Source organism: Rana temporaria, chromosome 7 (genome assembly GCF_905171775.1).
Source record: "Rana temporaria chromosome 7, aRanTem1.1, whole genome shotgun sequence".
In the NCBI taxonomy this organism is placed as follows: domain Eukaryota; kingdom Metazoa; phylum Chordata; class Amphibia; order Anura; family Ranidae; genus Rana; species Rana temporaria.
This window is the reverse complement of record NC_053495.1, coordinates 51,548,721-51,568,909: the sequence shown is the minus strand read 5'-3', so window position 1 is coordinate 51,568,909 and position 20,189 is coordinate 51,548,721. Positions and strand designations below refer to the sequence as shown.

At 45.0% G+C, this 20,189-nt stretch overlaps 1 protein-coding gene across 1 annotated transcript in view; it reads right to left on the bottom strand.

Annotated features, from left to right (window-relative positions):
* CFAP92 (cilia and flagella associated protein 92 (putative)) overlaps positions 1-20,189 on the bottom strand; it is a 176,763-nt gene that overhangs the window by 96,403 nt on the left and 60,171 nt on the right. The window contains exon 6 of the mRNA XM_040359356.1: positions 11,263-11,353. Within this exon, the coding sequence (XP_040215290.1) occupies positions 11,263-11,353 (91 nt within the window). The remainder of the gene's footprint in view (positions 1-11,262; positions 11,354-20,189) is intronic.

Sequence of the window (20,189 nt, the reverse complement as noted above, 5' to 3'; positions counted from 1 at the left end):
TGAAAAAACGACGTTGCCTACACACCATCGTTTTTTCAAAATGCTCTAGCAAAGCGCGGTTACGTTCAGCACGTACGGCGGCACTCTGTTCCATTCAAGCTTGCGTCATAACTTGCTTCTGAGCATGCGCCTGTTTAAAAACGTTGTTTTAAACGTCGTTTTAGCCTACACACGGTCATTTTTTATGACACAAAAAACAACGTTTTGAAAAACGACATGAAAAATTGAAGCATGCTTGACTTTTTTTTGTCGTTTTTCAGAAGACATAAAACGACATTTTCCCCACACACGGTCATTTTAAATGACGTTTTTAAAAATTTCTTTTTTTCATCACAAAAAACGATCATGTGTACGCAGCATTAGTATTGCTCCCAGTTTTCTCTACGGATTACAGAACACTCCTATGTTATGGAAATGAGGAGAGGGAGGGGTGTCTTGTGTTCCTAACATACTTCCTGTACAAGGGTGAAAATCAAAATAAATGAAAAAAGCTACAGTGGAAGTATAGCCTCTAAATGAACCCAAATGAAAAAGAGTCAGTAAAAAAAATATAAATATATATATTTTGTTGGAGAATAAAAAGGTTGTGCTCAGGGGTCAAGTCCTGGGGAAAAAAGTGTGGGAACTCCCACCCAAGATCCACTCCCCCACCAAAAAAAATAAATGATACGCTCATATACATATATATTTCACAGAAAATACAGTGCAACATTTATTGTAAAGTACCAGTTTACAAAAATAAAATATGGTGTCAGCCCCCCAACCCACCCCCCTGGTCACTGAGCATTAGCATAGCTCTCCCCCCTAGCCTGCCGCAATGCTCTGTCCTGCCACTGCGGAGTAATAGCAGGAACATAACAGAGCAGTAGACACTGGGCAGGCTAGTGCATTGGGCTCTCTTCTGTCTAGCCTGCCGCAGTGCTCTGCAGGGCACTGGGCAGGCTAGTTTCAGGGTGGCAGCACACGATCACGATGCACACCCCAAACTGGCCCCTGTAAATGTTGTGGTTTATGCCAGTGCGCAAATCCATGCACTGTCACGGATAGGGATGACACCATCACTGTCGGATATCACTTTCTTCTTAATAGTGTCACCCAGGCCTGGACTGGGACAAAAAATAGACCCATGAGTTTTAGACTGAGCAGTCCAGTGTAAATCCCCCCCCGTCCCAGTAAATTCCCCCAGTTTTATCTCCCATAGTGTAAATTCCCCCTGTTGTAAATCCCTACAGTGTAAAACCCCTGCAGTGTATTCATTCCCTGTGTAAATACCCTCAAATCTCCCTGATGTAACTCCCCCCTGTGTAATCCCCCCTGATGTAACTCCCCCCTGTGTAATCCCCCTAATGTAACCCCCCCCCCCCTGTGTAATCCCCCTAATGTAACCCCCCCTGATGTAACCCCCCTCATGTATATCTGCCCATTGTGACTATATAGTGTATAATATCTCTCCCCTCCCCACATTTACAGACCTTAGAACAGCGCGGCTTTCTCCACATGGATGTCCCTCCTCCTAGGCTCCTCCTCCTGTTGTTGATGTACTGTCAGTGTGGAGGAGGAGCCTAGACTCTGTTGGCTGTGAAGAGTGTAATTGTGATAGGCAGCTGGCACCTCTCCCGCCTGCCTGTCACAATAATAGGGGATTGAAGTTCCCAAAAGACATGCGGGCGCCGAGCACTGAGCTGTCTGCCTATGTTTTCTATCTCCTCCTCCCTTCCCGAACATTGCATAGTCACAGCAAAGTTACTGGAGTGCAGGGGAAGGAGGAGGAGAGAGCTGCGGCGCCTCTCTCAATCCAGCACTGTGCCGGGTGTCACCCGGGTGCGGAGCGCACCCCGCTCCCCCTTGCAACACCGCTGCCCAGGAGACATTGCGGCATCGAGGAATTGCCGCTTAGTGAAAGATCGGCACGGGCGGCTCGTGTCCTGCAACGGGAACATCGTTCCTGCAGTGAAAAAAGTGTAGGGACGCCGTTCCCATGCTTTCCCGCAGGACTCGAGCCCTGGTTGTGCTCTAACAACGGAGATCCCGGCGCTGTCGGTGGAAGGCGGAATTCCTCACACTTTGTCCTGATGGTGTTGGATTTATTGTTGATCTTGATATTATGAGTTATGGCATCCCCACATATCGAGACCCATTGCTATCTTTGAGCCGTAGCGGGCTGGAAGAGAAGGACCGATCAGCTGTAATCCTGCTTAGACAGTGTTGGTGGTGGAGTGAGCTGACTGATCCGTGGAAGCACTACGAGGAAAGAGAACCTGGCCGGGTGATGGCCACAGGCTTTTCTGGTCAGTGCAGCTGGTAAGGCTGGTACAACAAACCGGTGAGGCTCAAACCTAACTCCTGATCACCAGTTCAGCGGTGCAGCAGACGCTCTCACCTTAGTCTGCTCACCCCAGGGATAGCGAGAGCAGGACGCTCTCAAACGAGTCAGCTCTCCCCAGGGTTAGTGCAGCCAGGCAGGGTCCTCCCAGCTCTCGGCTGCTGCTGACACAGCACAAAACAACCAGGACTCAGGATTACCTTCTGCCTCCTTTGGCGTGCCTTCCACCCTCGCCGCCGCCCCCCTCCCGCAGGCACCCCCGTCCAGCAACCCACCAAGGTAAGGCCTGTTCTCTTCCCCTGATCTGAGCCTCCTCCTTTGGGTCAGTCCCCGGCCATCCTTTTTAGGATAGGCCGCGGCTTCGGGCCCGACGAAGGAACGTCCTAAATTTCCCTCTCCCCACGTAGTTGTAAACCCCCTCAGTCTCTCCCTGCCACTCCCGCTTCGGCCAACCAAAACGCAAAACTTGCATTCGGAAAAACAACTCCAGCTGGTTTAATGACCAGCTGACGTTGCGAAAGCAAGAGCGTAGAAGAGCAGAAGCTGCTTGGAAAAGGTGCCCTTCAGATAAAAACCACAACATTTACAGGATAATAACAAAGAAATATCACAAAGAAATCTTCACGGCCAAAAAAAATCACTTCTCCAACATCATCGCAAATGGCAAAAACCGCCCCCGCGAACTCTTCAAGCTGGTCACTCAGACTATGAATCATGCTTGTTTAGAGGCCCCCAACTCTGATTCACAAGAATTTTGCAACGAATTATCGGATTATTTCATTAAGAAAATTGAAAAAATCTGTGAAAGTATTCAGCAAAATGGAACCGTCACCAACTCCCCCCCAAATCACAAACCTAATACCCACATAAATCAGCCACAATCACCAAAATTCACTCTAAAACCCATTTTCATCAATGCCACTAAAAACATCATCGGGACTCTGCGCAACAGCACCCAATGATATCATCCCCACTAAACTGCTGAAAGGAGGTGCCGACATACTGGCACCAGCTATCACGCAGCTCATTAACCAATCATTCAAGGAGGGCAAGGTGGCTCAGTTCTCAGTGCAGAGACAGCTAGGGACAGATGCAGCATTGTTCTGATGCTGCATCCACCTAAGTATGAATATATATATATATATATATAAAAAAAAACACAACATACTTCTCTTTTAAGCCCTTAAAACTTTCTAAGTGCCCCAAACAAGAATAAACACAGTTTATGGGGTCAAGAGTATAGTTTGTAAACTGCCAAATAGAGGGGTAAACAACACTACTGATGCACATGACCATGCAGCTCCATCAGCCAGTGGGACATTAGAAACAAAAAGGAGAGGCAGAGCGCAGCGGCTCCTTGTGCAATACAGCTTGAGTAAAGGAACAAAACTTAAAAACAAGTTGCACTCACAAAGGTTATGTGACACAGAGCATTCCTGTGGGAAAACCGCAGCCAGCATATGGACAGTGATCCTCCAGACAGTGGGAGAGCAGGAGCTGAGATGAACAGGGATCCAGCTTACAGCAGCAGACAAGCTGTGAGTGAACTGCTCCTCCCTGCTAGGGAGTTCCAATCCTTGGTGAGGCTGATCCCGCCTCCACATACACATGACTCGGAGTCGTGCCAGCCGACAAGGGATGCTCTGAGGGTTGCCATTCAAAGGCGTTTCAGAGGGCGTTGTGATAAAAAAGTAAAATATTGTGGTTGCATAAGTTTGCACACCCTCTTATAACTGGGGATGTAGCCGTGTTCAGAACGAAGCAATTGCATTCAAACTCATGTTAAATAGGAGTCAATTCATACCTGCTATTAAATAAAGTTTAGCTGTCCTAGTAGGTCTTTCCTGACATTTTCTTAGTCGCATCCTACAGCAAAAGCCATGGTCCACAGTGAGCTTCCAAAGCATCAGAGGGATCTCATTGTTAAAATGTATCAGTCAGGAGAAGGGTAAAAAAGAATTTCCAAAGCATTAGATATACCATGAAACACAGTGAAGACAGTAATCAAGTGGAGAAAATATGGTATAATGATGACATTACCAATAACTGAATGTCCCTCCAAAACTGATGAAAAGACGAGATGAGAACTGGTCAGGGAGGCTGCCAAGAGGCCTACAGCAACATTAAAGGAGCTGCTGGAATATCTGGTAAGTACTGGCTGTGTGGTACATGTGACAACAATCTCCTGTATTCTTCATATGTCTGGGCTATGAGGTAGAGTGGCAAGACGGAAGCCTTTTCTTACCAAGAAAAACATTGAAGCACAGCTAAATTTTGCAAAAAACACGTCTGAAGTCTCCCAAAAGCATGTGGAAAAATTTGTTTTGGTCCGATGAAACCAAAGTTAAACATTTTGGCCATAATTCCAAAAGATATGTTTGGCACATAAACAACACTGCACATCACCAAAAGAACACTATACACACAGTGAAGCATGGTGGTGGCAGCATCATGCTTTGGGGCTGTTTTTTCTTCAGTTGGAACAGGGGCCTTAGTCAAAGTAGAGGGAATTATGAACAGTTCCAAATACCAGTCAATATTGGCACAAAACCTTCAGGCTTCTGCTAGAAATCTGAACATGAAGAGGAACTTCATCTTTCAGAATGACAATGACCCAAAGCATACATCCAAATCAACAAAGGAATGGCTTCACCAGAAGAAGTTTCAAGTTTTGGAATGGCAAAGCCAGAGCCCAGACCTGACAGATTTGGAGTGTTTTTTCAAAGAAGAGTGGGCGAATAAGTCAAGATGTGCCATGCTGATAGACTCATACCCAAAAAGACTCATACCCAAAAAGACTGAGTGCTGTAATAAAATCATAAAGTGCTTCAATAAAGTATTAGTTTAAGTGTGTGCACAATTATGCATCCATATTATTTTAACTTTTATTTCCCTCCACCTAAAAGATTTCAGTTTGTTGTTCAATTCAGTTTATAGGTCAAATTAAAGGTGAAAAAAAAATCTGAAATTATTTAACTTTGTCTCGTTTTTTTACATGCCATTTTAAGAGGTGTGAGTAGACTTTATAGCCACTGTGACTCAATAAATGCATAAAAAAACGCAACACAGGTGCATTTTTGATGTGTTTGCGTTACATTTTCAATGCTTTTTTTAATGGGGAGCTGTTTTTTGTGCATTTTTTTAGCTGTCCAAATATGCTACAACAATGCAGCAAGCAAGCATTTTTAACGCCATTTCAAAAAGTGCTGATAATGGGCAACAATAAATTCATATTCATTTAAAAAGTCGAATATAATGCAACTATTTTTAAAATATATATATATATAAAAAAACATCAATTTTGTTTGGTTTAGATACACTTTAAAGTGGTTGTACACCCAAATTTGACATTTTTACCTACAGGTAGGCACTGCCGGACCTTGCCGGGAAGAAAATTCCCACGAGCATGAGCGGGATTGATGTCATCACGGCTCCGGCCCCTCACAACGCCAGAGCCGCGAACCCGGAAGACACATCAAGTTCAAGATGTCAGCTCCATCGGTGTGGACCGGGCTCCGATACGGGGGGCTTTGTTCTGAGGTAAGTATTTCATAATGAGCCATTATGCGCTGCATTTTTTTCCTTTTTTTTGTGCGGGTTTACCACCGCATTAAGCAACAGTAACATTTGAAAATTATGTGTAGCTAAGTGTTCTGCTACATTCCCACTGTCCTACCAGATAATTATTTTAGGGAATCTATAGTGGTTGAGTTACAGTTTTTTTTTTTTTCTTTAAGGTCAGGACTGAAAAATAAAATGATAAAGAATATGTACACTTTTTACCCCCTCCAACTCCCTAGCAGATGCATACTTACCAAGAACAGACACTTGCAGTCTCATGCTTTTTTTGTTGACATCCATCTCGCAATTTCTCTCTCCCTGGCTGCATACACGCAGCAGAGCTTCCAAATTGAGTAGCCAGCTGGGTTCAAATTTTTGCATCAGTTGGCAGGATGTTGAGCAATAAACTCACTACCTACCAAACCTGTCAGTGAGTAGCCAGATTAAAGATGAGCCAGATATAAAAAGGACACAAATTACTGCAGCTCTGTAGTCATTATTACATCAAGTAATGCCGACCACTGCACGACTATTTACGTCAGAAGAATGGCATGGCTGTGCAAAGGAACGTACCTGTATAGTGCGTGCCTGCCGCATGCTCCGTGAGTGTAACTGCGGGTCCCGTGGACTCGATGTCCGCCGGGTGCCAGCGATCGTGTCATGGAGCAGTAGAATGGGAAGATGCCTATGTAAACAAGGCACTTCCCTGTTCTACTGCAGTGATCTCTGTCATGTGCTAGTGAGACCAAACCCCCCCCCCACAGTTAGAATCACTCCCTAGGACACCCCTTGATCGCCTCCTAGTGTTTAACCCCTTCCCTGCCAGTGTAATTTACACAGTAATCAGTGCATTTTTATAGCACCGATCGCTGTATAAATGACAATGGTCCCAAAATAGTGTCAAAAGTGTCCGATATGTCCGCCATAATGTCGCAGTCACGATAAAAAAAAAAACGCAGATCACTGCCATTACTAATAAGAAAAATAAATTATAAGAAAAATGCCATAAAACTATCCCCTATTTTGTAGACGCTATAACTTTTGCGCAAACCAATCAATATACGCTTATTGCAATTTTTTTTACCAAAAATAGAAGAATACATATCGGCCTAAACTGTGAAAGAAATTTGTTTATATATTTTGGGGATATTTATTATAGCAAAAATAAAAAATATTGCTTTTTTTCAAAATTGGTCGCTCTTTTTTTGTTTATAGCACAACAAATTTAAACCGCAAAAGGTGATCAAATACCAACAAAAGAAACCTCTACTTGCGGGGGAAAAAGGACGCCGGGGGGCGTGGCTTGGACATGGCTGAGTGAGGACGCGTGTCTAGGGAGCTCCCGGTCCGACCCGTCCTTACCCAGCTTTATTACGCATATATCTACTTGTTTCTCCCGGGAAGTACTCTGCTGGTAGGCGGAGGGGCAAGACACAGCAGCGGGCACCTCCTAAGACGAGCAGGAGCGGGGATATACAAAAATACCTTACCAGTGCTCTCGGTTCTTCCCCGGCCTTCAAGATAGCGAATGCCGCGGAGCCTGGACCTCGTGGCTTACAGTCACCACACTCCGCATCGGCAGCTTTAATGATGCCAGCGGCGCTGAATATGGATCTCACTGTCCCGGCTATCTTTCAGCCTGAGTCCGGAGACTCACAGGCTCCGCATACACCTCTGACCCTGAGGGCGGACGTGGAGCTGAGGGCACTACTACGAGCCCTGCCGACCAGAGCGGATATCGAGGCCATCGTTACCAGGCTGGAGGAATCCCAGCAAAGAGAGATGGCGGGGGTACGGCAAGAGGTCCGGACGTTGTCAGGCCGACTTGGTTCAGGAGAGTCGGCAGTGCCCACCCTTGAGAGCCGGATTTCGTTGGTGGAGGCGATGCAGACCGCCCAGGCTGGCACCATCCTTACCCAGCAGCTTCAGCTGGAAGAAAACGAAGACCGCAGCAGGCGCAACAATCTGTGCATGAGAGGCCTACCAGAAGCCACAGGGACAGAAGACCTGGCGGTGTCCACCCTGGTGATTTTTAGGAATTTGCTGGGGGAGCTTTTCCCGCCCGGCCTGTCCTTTGACCAGATACATAGGGCCCCCGCTCCGCAGACCCAGACAGGCCACGGGACGTTATATGCCACATCCATCAATACGCACACAAAGAACTGATACTCTGGGCAGCGTGGGAGAAAGGGGACATTGAATTTGATGGGGCTGTGCTGCGGATCATGCCTGATTTGTCCTGTTCAACGCTACAACGGCAGGCACTGCTGAGGCCGGTACTGGAGGTTGCCAGACACGCTGGTCTGACGTACAGGTGGGGTTTCCCATCTCTGTCACCTTTAAAAGAGCTCAACAATCCTACACCCTCCGAACGCTGTCTGATCTCCCTGCCCTGTTCACTTTCATGGATGTAAGTAATGATCCGCCTCCCGTGTGTCCGTAAGCTCAGCAGGGATTGATCCGTAGTTCCCCGCTGAGCCATCGGATGACAGGGCGGTCCCCGCACACTTTGCAGGGACTGCCCTCCTGTCTTTTCTACGCTCTCCCCTATGGGGGGATCGGATGAACACGGACCGTGTGTCCGTGTTCATCCGATCCGATCCGTAGACGGAAGAAAAAATAGAACATTCTTCCGTCTGCAAAATCGAATCTTTGTGGAGGCGGGTGATTACGGGTGTCCGCGGACACCCGCAATCACATAGGGACCAATGTATGTCCCTTTTTCATCCGCAAACGGATGGATGAAAAAGCGGACATACGGTCGTCTGAAAGGGCCCTTAGACTGCAATCCTTACAATCACAATTCAGATTGAAATGCTCAGACACCTCCCTCGCCTACCTGGGGACTCAGATCCCTAAGGATTTAAAACGCACCTTCAACCTTAATTTCCCACCCCCTTTTAACTAGACCCAAATTGCTCCTAGAGGAATGGGCCAAAGGTTTACACTCCTGGTTCGGCAGGTGTAATCTTCTTAAAATGTCTATGCTTCCGAAATTTCTATATCTATTTCAGGCCCTCCGAATTAGGATTCCACCCACTATTACCAAATTTGTTTGGGCAAAGTCGAGACCTAGACTGCGTAGGCGCTACCTTACACTACCTAAGCATTATGGAGGACTGGCTCTCCCTGACTCACGGAACTATTATTCGGCAGTACACCTAGGAAGAATAATAGACTGGAACAGACATGGCATTAACAAAATGTGGATACAGTTGGAGCAAGCACAGTTCAGTTCAGTGCCGGGTTGGGGGGGGGGGGCGTCTGGTGTTACGACCAGCTGCCCCCGGAAATCAAGTCCCACCCAGTGATAGGTACCACCCTTCAGATAGGCGCCTCTAAGATATTCATGACTTCCCTCTCCTCTAAGGATTCCCCTCTGTATACGATACTGGGCAACCCGGCCTTCCCTCCCGGATTAGACCAGGTCGCATACAAGACGCTTCTGACGGCTGGCAGAGTTCGGGCCCTACGCTTTTTGATGGACAATCAATGACCCTCACTGCCCACATTGACCGATGACAACGGACAGTTTAGACTTCCTTTTTGGACAGCGATAAGACTGCATCATTTCCTCCACTCGATACCGAATCTGGCACGACATAGCCGTGACTTAACAACCTTCGTAGACTTCTTTGTGGGGGAGGGACTTTTGCCCAATGTGCTATCTAAAACTTATGGCCTGCTTAACTCCCCTGCGGAACAACCGGACTTGCAATTTTTACAAAAATGGGAGGCGGACCTACAATGCTCGTTTACCAGCGCCCAAAAACAATTGATTATCGGATTTTCTCTTAAAACATCCATCTGCACAAAGATCCAGGAACTACATAGGTTCTTCCCGGCTACAACAGACAGATGTTGGAGATGCCAGACAGGGAAGGGGACACTCCTCCATCTCTTCTGGTCCTGCCCTCTGCTACAGCAGTACTGGACGACAGTCCGCACGGTCACTCAAAACTTCACAGACTACCCAATTGGCGATAACCCGGAATTCATTCTGCTCCATGCCGCTTCGATTCCGGCTTGGAGTTATAAAAAGGCGATTGTGTGCAGCCAAGGCGTGCATTCCACTGCTGTGGAAGAAAAACTATCCCCCAACCAAGGGGATGTGGCTGCACAGAGTGGAGGAGATCAGGAGACTGGAGGACTTAGTCCGGACAGCTCAAAACAAACAAGAGCAGCACTCCTGGATGTGGATGCTATGGACAATGTTCATATACTCAAGTGAAGGAGTGGCTTTGCTGGCCACTTGAGTCACGAAATGCGACGAATCGTAAAGCTGTTCACCATCCCCGTATGGGGCCCAGAGTCTCCGAAGCCCCCCCCCCCCCCCCATCTACCTTTCCTCCCTCTTCGTTTCTAACCTCCTTTCTCTATCCTTCCTTGCTCTGCTACTTTCGCCGCTTATCCTCCTCCATACGTGGATGTGCCCGTTAATCAGTTTTGGGAATTATTATTGGACGCCCTGATGTTCAGAGTCTGGACAATGCGACCAGGTCTGACACCGCGCACATATGGTGACACTACATATCCACCTACTGTTGTTTTTTTTATACATTTTGGAGTGTCAGCGACTGTATTTTGTGAGACACTGTTTTTTTTTCTTTTTTATGTATATTTTGTTTCTTTTCTGTTTCATATTCTTTTAAAAATGATAAAAATGTATATTTGAAAAAAAAAGAACGCCAATTTTGTTTGGGTGCAACAACGCACGACCGCGCAATTGTCAGTTAAAGCGATGCAGTGCCGTATCGCAAAAAATGGCCCGGTCATTGGGCAGCCAAATCTTCCGGGGCTGAAGTGGTTAAAATCAAGCAGTGTAAAGGTAGCCATACATTATACAATCTGATTGCACACCTAATCTATCTAATCAATCTGCATTCAGTCTGGCAGGCCTTTGCACTACATAGTTGATGGTAGATCTAAAGGAGATGGCACAGTGAGCTTATATCTGTATTGCTTTAAATTTATTATATAGGTTACAATTTTACTGTACTATCTCTTTTAGATCTGTCAACAACTGTGTAATGCAAGGGCCTGCCTGATACAATTGAATACATTTTTTAAGTAATTCCCCACATTACAGTTTTGGTAAATCTAGAGATTACAGTGATTGCATAATGAAGCTATAACATTTTTGGCTTAAACTCTGTGGTGTGGGTGGCACAGCTGGATACTGCAGTAAGAAGCAGATTCATTGCATCCATTGCAGACTTTTTAGGTTCACTTATGAGTATGTGTATAAATAGATATATTTGAGTTGTGTACAGAGTAACCTTTTATCAAGATGTCCATAGTTTTGTATTGCAACCCTTCCAGAGTTTGTGTGTCAAAAATTACTATTCTGGAGACCAAAATTCCTGTAACGTTATTACCTTTTCACCGGGTTTTCCAAGACAATGCCGGAGGAAGAGGACATCGGGAATCTGACACGCTGTGGTTTTTCAATCATTACACACTTTGGCTCTGTTGGGAAGAACAGCAAAAGCATATATATTTATTTGCCTGAAGCAATATGCTTAATATGGTTTACAAAAACAAGCTATGGTCTCTGCAGTATATACTTAATTTTTGTTAGCTGCAAATATCTTGGCACCTATACTCACAGGTTCATAAGTAGTTAATAAGTAAGCAGAAGCCTAATACACTGGTGGAGGTATCCTCACCCTTCACCAGGAAACCACTTCTGTCATAAGACCACATGACATAACCATGGGCGTCCGTTCCATAGGGCAAGAGGGGCGATTGTCTTCCCCCCCCGAATCTAGCAGGGGCGGATTGCGGGTGAGTGCCATGGATGGAGAGAGCGCTTGACGGGTGAGTGATAGCGAGCGGGCTGGGGGCAATGGGGATGCCCAGGAGGGCAAAATGGCATGACCTTTTTTATTTACAGAAGCCAGAAAATCTCCCTAATGAAGGTATGCAGTGACAGTTCTGGTAGCTTCCATCCAGAATTTTTTGATCAGAATAAAAAAACATTTACAGTTCAGAGATTGAAGATGAGGAAATGCAGCCAGGAACTGGATCTAACACCTTAGTCCATAAAGCCAGAGAAAGACTGATGGGGATTTACCAGTCTGTGAGGTAACACAGGAGAATCTGAAGGAAGAAAGCAAGAAGGGGGCAAGGAATGAAACTCATCACCTCCCGCACCCAAGCATCTGGAATCCAAGGTGCCTAAACATTTGCAAACGTCTACAGATGTCCCCCCCACTTTGTAATGCGAGGATGCACCTTAGTCCTTGAGGTTCTCTGCTCTGCAACTCTAGCGCTCACTGGAGCGCCGGGCTATGGAGGGGGCAGGAGCAGCTGGCTTAGTCCCCCATTGGCTCGCTGATAGGCTGAGCCAGCTGCCGGTCCACAGTCGGGATCGATCCAGAGTTTGAACCAGCTAGGTGACATCACCCAACAGTGGACTTTAGCCGGCTATCAGCTAAAAACATGTCACATGATTGCAGAACGAAGTGCACTTTTGTGATTCACAGGAGTAGGTGAAGAAGAGTTTTGGCGCTAACTTCTCCTTTAAAACAGCAGCGCTATAGCATTGTGCTTTAGTGTGAATAATCATATGCAGATGCTCCTGTGTAACTTACATTATTGGGAAGCCACTGATTTTTGTAATTTAGTTGGTTTTCTAAATCAATGTACCCTTAACTACTTTTTTTTGGCCATCCTCCCTAAAAAAAATGGTTTTGCATTTACCCATGTAAAAGTGGCAAAAATAAGTGATTCAGCCTTGGTAAAATGGTTGATTTTGAGATCACTCTTCGCAACATTTCCCCTTGCAGTAAGAAAACAGCGAATGTAAAGTCACGGACACGGTCAGAAATGTTATGAGCCCAGTCCCTTTAGCACACCATGATGATTGACAACACAGTGTGCACAAAACAGACTGGAAGAAGAAACCCACACTGCATTATTTGAAACTTTATAAAAAAAAAAAAAACACAACACACTTTTATTAAGCACAGTGGTGTGCTTTGCTTCTTCAGAACTCTGAAGCAAGTGAGGCTCTGCAAAATAAATGTAAAGCGTGGTCACATGTAACCAACCTCTTATCCAATAAAGAGGTTCTTTATGCTCCGCTAAGCAAAAATGAATCATAAAATATGAGGTGGGGACTAACATAATGGTGTCCATTAAAAAGTGGATAGCGCTAAATCCTTTTTTAAACAACTGGATGGCATTACGAGTTCATTTCTTTGGGCCCCCAAGGCGCCGCGTATAGGACTTAGGGTGCTTCAGGAACCCTGGGGACAGGGGGGCTGGCTTTGCCCGATTGGAGAAAGTATTATCTCGCAGGCCAACTTGTTTTTGTTCACAGGTGGCTAACCTCCGATGACGGGGACTCTGCCACGGTGCTAGAGGCGGCTCACTTGGGGTCTTGTGAGACTCTTCGTTTGGCGGTACATAGGGGAGCGGGGTCCGACCTGGCGCCGACGTCGGCCATGCGGGCGACAGTCAGGGCGTGGGACGAGGAGGTGGCCCTGGCCTGCCCCAGCTATTTGGGGTTCTCTCCACAGACTCCGCTGTGGGGGAATCCCAAGTTGCCTCACTTCTATTCCTTCCCGGATCCGATGGTGTGGGTGACAAAGGGTGTTAAGCTATTTAAGGACATAACTAGCTATGGGGAACTGCTCACCTTTGACCAGCTTAAGGCTAGATTTGATCTTCCAAACTCCTATTTTTTCAGGTTCATTCAGCTTCGCCATGCCTTCCGGGCTCAGTTCCGGGAGAGGGCGATTGAGTCCATCAAGTCGACTCTCGAGGACATGCTCATGGAGGAGGACCTTCCTAAGACCTTGTCTGTCACGTACAAAGAGATGTTTAAGAAAAACCCGGCGGCCTTAATTAAATGCAGGGATAGGTGGGAGAGGGAGGTCCCTGGTATAGATAGTGAAGATTGGGATGACATGTGGGATTGCCCCTTTAAGCACTTGGTTTCGGCGAGGGACAGGCTGATATATTTTAAATTTTTGCACAAAATCTACTTCACCCCTGCGAGACTCTCTGTTTTGTATCCATCGGCTACCTCAGAGTGCTGGAGGTGCTCCTTTTTGCCGGCTTACGCAAAACACATCTTCTGGGAATGCCCGCAAATAAAGATATTTTGGGAGGGGGTGGTTTCTTGTCTGAAGGATATTCTACATGTGCCTGTTCCATTGTCGGTGCGGGTGTGTCTTTTGGGCTTGGTGGAGGAGGTGGTCCCTTCCAGGGCCCATAGATCATTATTGAATATACTGCTGTTTTATGGGAGGAAGGCCATATTGCTCAAGTGGAAGTCACCTGCCCCGCCGGGTAACGCATTCTGGAAGGGCCTGGTGAACTCAATGATGCCCTACTACAAAGCGACCTATCTCTCCAGGGGGTGTGATAAAACGTTTAATAAGGCCTGGCGGGCCTGGTTTGATGCTGATACTACTGTGGGTTAGAGCGGGAGGCTAACTGGTGGGCTTGATTTCTAGAGTGCTTTCTATACATGTGAAACGGATGGATACTTGATCCTTCAATGACCATCCTCTTGATGGGGGTGAGATGCCCACTGGGGAATGTGGCTAGTTTTTGAGTTGGATGTTATATACTTGCCATTGCTTATTTGGATTAACAAATTTTGGGTACCTGACTCTTTTTGCTGGTGCTATTGCCCGGAGTGGTGGTGGACTGAGTTTTGGGGTTATGGGAGGGAGGGGGGTGGTTTTGGGGTTGGGTGGTATGTTTTAAATAGGCAGTCACCTATGTTAGGTAGGTTGTAAATGTTACGACCATGTTGGTCGTGGGAGACCTGGTGTTGTGCCATGGTACTCTCCCTTTTCTATGTTTGTATGTCTTGTTGCAAATATTTCAATAAAAATTATTTTCAAAAAAAAAATATGGAAATTTGTGGTCCATAGTGACTGGACAGCATTGCATAGTTGCTGATAATGCATATGCTGCATACTGCAAATCTCCCAGGACAGAAGCTATTACAAAAAGTAGCAAATTGTTCAACATACATTCTAAACAATCTAAGATTTCAAGCATGATCACAAGAGAATGACTGCTGAAGCATTTACCCTGTGAGGCTAAAAACAAACGTGACAGGCTACCAAAATAGTTTTCCTCTGTACATCCCTCATCATGCAGATCCCCCAATCTAAAATACAAATTAATTTGGGGTTATTACTCAACATTTTCCAATCTACAGAGAAACATGATTGATGGTTCTGTTTGAAAATCCGGGTCTACTTGAAATGCTTCTCACTGGCTCCCAATATCATTGGCGATGCGTAAAGGAATACTGTGACATGATTGATTACTGAGCATCTGAAAATGTGAAGACAAGTAACATTTAGGAGAAATCCACAGTGTTACATTTAAATAACAGCACGGCCCTGTGATAACTGTACTGAGAAGAGTAATTGGATCAGTTTTATGTACTGCTCTAGTTCTCCTCAGGACTGGATTCTCTCCAAATCAGAGAGACCTTGTAAAGGATATAAAGTATAAAGAAAAAGATTCTATTATCCAAAGATAAAAACTTAAATTATCAATAAAATCTACACTTACAGTGTTCATGGAAGATTAATCAGAAGAAAACCTCTTCTACGTCCTCACCACAAAAATAAGCGTTTGAACTTTGCAAATGAACATATAGACAAGCCTGATGCATTTTGGAAACAAGTTCTGTGGACCGATGAGGTTAAAATATAACTTTTAGTCCGGAATGAGCAAAGGTACGTTTGGAGAAGAAAGGGCAGAGAATTTAATGAAAAGAACCTCTGTCCAATTGTTAAAGCGGGGGTTCACCCTAAAACACCAATAGACCGTTACATCCAGCATACTGCTGACATCTACAGTATGCTGGATTTTTTTTTGTACCGCTGTACTTACGGTCTGATGGTTGTTTTCACCGGGCTTCCGGGTTCTCGCTCCCCCAGGGAGTAGGCGTTCCTAAGACGAGGCATAGATGATTGACGTGCGGGTAAAGCGCATCATCGCCTTCCGAAAATATCCAAGGGGGACTCGGCACTTTACGGCGCCTGCACAGTCAGCTCTACATGGCAGGCGCAGGCGCCGTAAAGAGCTGAGTCCCCGTCGGATATTTTCGGAAGGCGATGACGCGCTTTACCCGCACGTCAATCGTCTCCTGGGAGGATCAACACTCACTCCCAGGAGACATTGCGCAGAGCTCCCCTAATGGAAAAGGAGCGACACGCCCACTCCCCGCAAGGAAGAAGACCCGGAAGTGCGGCTGAAGACAGGTAAGTGTACACATTTAAAAAAAAATGACAACGCTACAAGCCTTTATTAAGGCTGGAGATAGGTTAGCTAAAAAGTTAATTTTGAGGGTGAACCTCCGCTTTAAGCATGGGGGTGGATCAATCATGCTTTGGGGTTGTATTGCAGCCAGTGGTAGAGGGAACATTTCACAAGTAGAAGGAAAAATGGATTTAATAAAATTTCAGCAAATTTTGGATGGTTACTTGATGCCATCTGTGAAAAAGCTGAAGTTAAAGAGAGGATGGCTTCTACAAATGGATAATGATCCTAAACACACCTCAAAATCCACGGGGGATTACATCAAGAGGCGTAAACTGAAGGTTTTGCCATGGCCTTTACAATCTCCTGACCTCAACATAATTGAAAATCTATGGATAGACCTTAAAAGAGCAGTGCGTGACAGACAGCCCAGAAATCTCAAAGAACTGTAAAAATGTTGTAAGGAAGAATGGGCAAAGATACCTCAAACAAGAATTGAAAGACTCTTGGCTGGCTACAAAAAGTGTTTACAAGCTGTGATACTTGCCAAAGGGGGCAGTACAAGATATTAACTCTGCAGGGTGCCCAAACTTTTGCAGACGCCATTTTTTTGTTTTCTGTAATTTTGAAAGTGTAAATGATGGAAATAAAATCTAACTTTTTTTGACATAAGAATGTCTAATCTGTAATTTGATGCCTTTTGGAGATTTTTGTCGTGGACTTCCTGGACAGGCAAGTGTCCATATATTAAAAGTCAGCAGCTACAGTATTTGCAGCTACATTGTAGCCACATACTTTTAATTTTTTTTCCCCAAGTGAAACTCCTCTTTAAGGACACAAGTCCTAGAAAAAAGTTATCTGAATAAACTGGCTGATGGAGCAGTAGTCCGGTTGGCCTTTAAAAGAGCATACAGGGAGAAAAAGAGAATCAGTTTAGCGAACAGAATCCATGGCTGCCAGGTAAACTCTGACAGGCCTCAAAACATCTAAGCTGTGTTGAGATGTATGTTTTGGAGCAGAACATAAGAAAGGACAACACACCGGTACTCACTGAAGTGAAATGGAGAGACCAGCTTGGATACAAAAGAAGTGCTTTGGTCTCAAGACCACCATGTCCCTGTCCAATACTAAAAAGGGCTGCTAGCTCAGAAACAAGCCAAACAGATGTAATGGCCACCAAGAAGGCAACCTTACAGGTGAGGTCTCAGAGGTATATTTATATTCAGTGCAAAAAGGGGTCTCTACAGAGAGCACCAGGTTCATAACCCAAGGTGATACAGGAGGTTGAATAGGAGGATTTACATGAACAACTCCCTGAAGAAAGGTCTTGATTACGACTGGAAATCAAGATGCTTTTAACCACTTAACGACCGCCGCACAACGATATACGTCGGCCGAATGGCACGGCTGGGCAGATGGATGTAATGGTACGTCCTTTAGATCTACCCAGCCGTGGGCCGCGGGCCCAGGACTGCGAGACCCGCGGACCCGATCGCCGCTGGGGTCCCCGAAACTGAAGAACGGGGAGAGCCGCGTGTAAACACGGCTTCCCCGTGCTTCACTGTGGCGGCTGCATCAATCGTGTCATCCCCTTTATAGGGAAACACAATCGATGACGTCACTCCTACAGCCACACCCCCCTACAGTTGTAAACAAACACTAGGTGAAACATAACCCCTTCAGCGGCCCCTGTGGTTAACTCCCAAACTGCAACTGTCATTTCCACAATAAAGAATGCATTTTAAATGCATTTTTTGCTGTGAAAATGACAATGGTCCCAAAAATGTGTCAAAATTGTGCGAAGTGTCCGCCATAATGTCGCAGTCACAAAAAAAAAAAAAACGCTGATCGCTGCCATTAGTAGTAAAAAAAAAAAAAAAAAATGCAATAAAACTATCCCCTATTTTCTAAACGCTATAAATTTTGCGCAAACCAACCGATAAACGCTTATTGTGATTTTTTTTCACCAAAAATATGTAGAAGAATATGTATCGGCCTAAACTGAGGGAAAAAATGTTTTATATATTTTTGGGGGATATTTATTATAGCAAAAAGTAAAAAATATTGCATTTTTTTTCAAAATTGTCACTCTATTTTTGTTTATAGCACAAAAAATAAAAAAATCGCAGAGGCAATCAAATACCATCAAAAGAAAGCTCTATTTGTGGAAAGAAAAGGACGCAAATTTTGTTTCGGTACAACATTGCATGACCGCGCAATTACCAGTTAAAGCAGCGCAGTGCCAAATTGTAAAAACACCTCTGGGCATTTAGCTGCATATTGGTCCAGGGCTTAAGTGGTTAAAAAAAAAACAGACAAAGCAGAAACCTGTCAAAACGTACACAGGGCCACACTCTAGTCAAGTCCAGATTGAAGAAAGGCCAAAACAAGAACAGTATTCCCTGGGACTCAGATGTCTTTCCTTGAACCAGGTAAAGTAAGCCTTTCATGTGTAATGGTAGATCCTATGGGAGATAGATTTTCTCTCTCTAGTAAGGTGGGGATAACTGTGTCAGATTACCCCTGATCCAGCTGAGCTATAGTGAGACAAAGAGGGGTGGAACACAGTGCTTTACTTTTTTCACATTTTGTTATGGTATAGCCATATTCCAAAATGGATTAATGGCCTCCATAAAATGTAAATGAAATAAGTTTGGAACCACCAGTACTCTACCTAGAGTGGGCCATCTGGCCAAACTGACAGAGCTCTATTGTTTCTCTGTGGAGAGAGGAGAACCTTCCAGAAGAATAACCATCTCTGCCAGCACTCCACCAATCAGGCCTGTATAGTAGAGTGGCCAGACGGAAGCCAATCCTCAGTAAAAGGCACATGACAGCCCACCTGGAGTTTGCCAAAAGGCACCTGAAGGACTCTTAGACCATAAGAAATACAATTCTCTGGTCTGATGAAACAAAGGTTGAACTCTCTGGCCTGAATGGCTAACATAATGTCTGGAGGAAACCAGGCACCACTCATCACCTGGCAAATACCATCCGTACAGTGAAGCATGGTGGTGGCAGCAACATGTGTTGTGGGGATGTTTTTCAGTGGCAGGAACTGGGAGACTAGTTAGGATCGACGGAAAGATGAATGCAGCAATTTACAGAGACATCCTTAAAGGAAACCTGCTCCAGAACACTCTGGACCTCAGACTGTGGCGAAGGTTCAACTTCCAACAGGACCATAACCCTACGCACACAGCCAAGAAAACAAAGGAGTGTCTAAGGGACAACTCTGTGAATGTCCATGAGAGGCCCAGCCAGAGCCCACAATTGAACCAGATTGAACATCTCTGCAGAAATCTGAAAATGGCTGTGCTCCGACGCTCCCAATCCAACCTGATGGAGCTTGAGAGGCCCTGCAAAGAATGGGAGAAACTGTCCAAAAATAGGTGTGCCAAACTTGTTGCATCATACTCAAAAAGACTTGAGGTTGTAATTGTTGCCAAAGGTGCTTCAACTAAGTATTGAGCAAAGGCTGTGAATACTTATGTACATGGAATTTTTTATTTTTAAAAAATTCGCAAAGATTTCAAACAAACTTCTTTCACATTGTCATTATAGGGTATTGTTTGAAGAGGTTTCTGGAAATGAATTAATTTAATTCATTTTAGAATATGCCTGTAACATAACAAAATGTGGAAAAAGTGAGGTGCTGTAAATACTTTCTGGATGTACTGTACATTACATCAACTCCCCTGACAGGTGTGCTCATGGAAAAGGGGTGTGGCAACTGAGTTCTAAGCTCCACCTATGAGTAACGATGGGAGAATCTGACAGGCAAGAATTAAACAAGGGATTTTCTTCACAAACCATAAGCTTTACCTTAGAGGAGAGAAAGCTATGAATGAACCCAATGCAATTTTTTAATGTTCGTATAAGTTTAAAGAAAAGTTTATTCTTATTATATGTTATCTTTCCTGATTCTTCCATACCCCCAATCAAATGCCAACAACATTTTTAAATACATCTTTCAATTTTCATTACATTGTGTACCTTATTTTAAACCCAGTAAGGCTGGATTCACACCTATGCAGTTTTAGTGCTTTTTGCATTTTGCAGA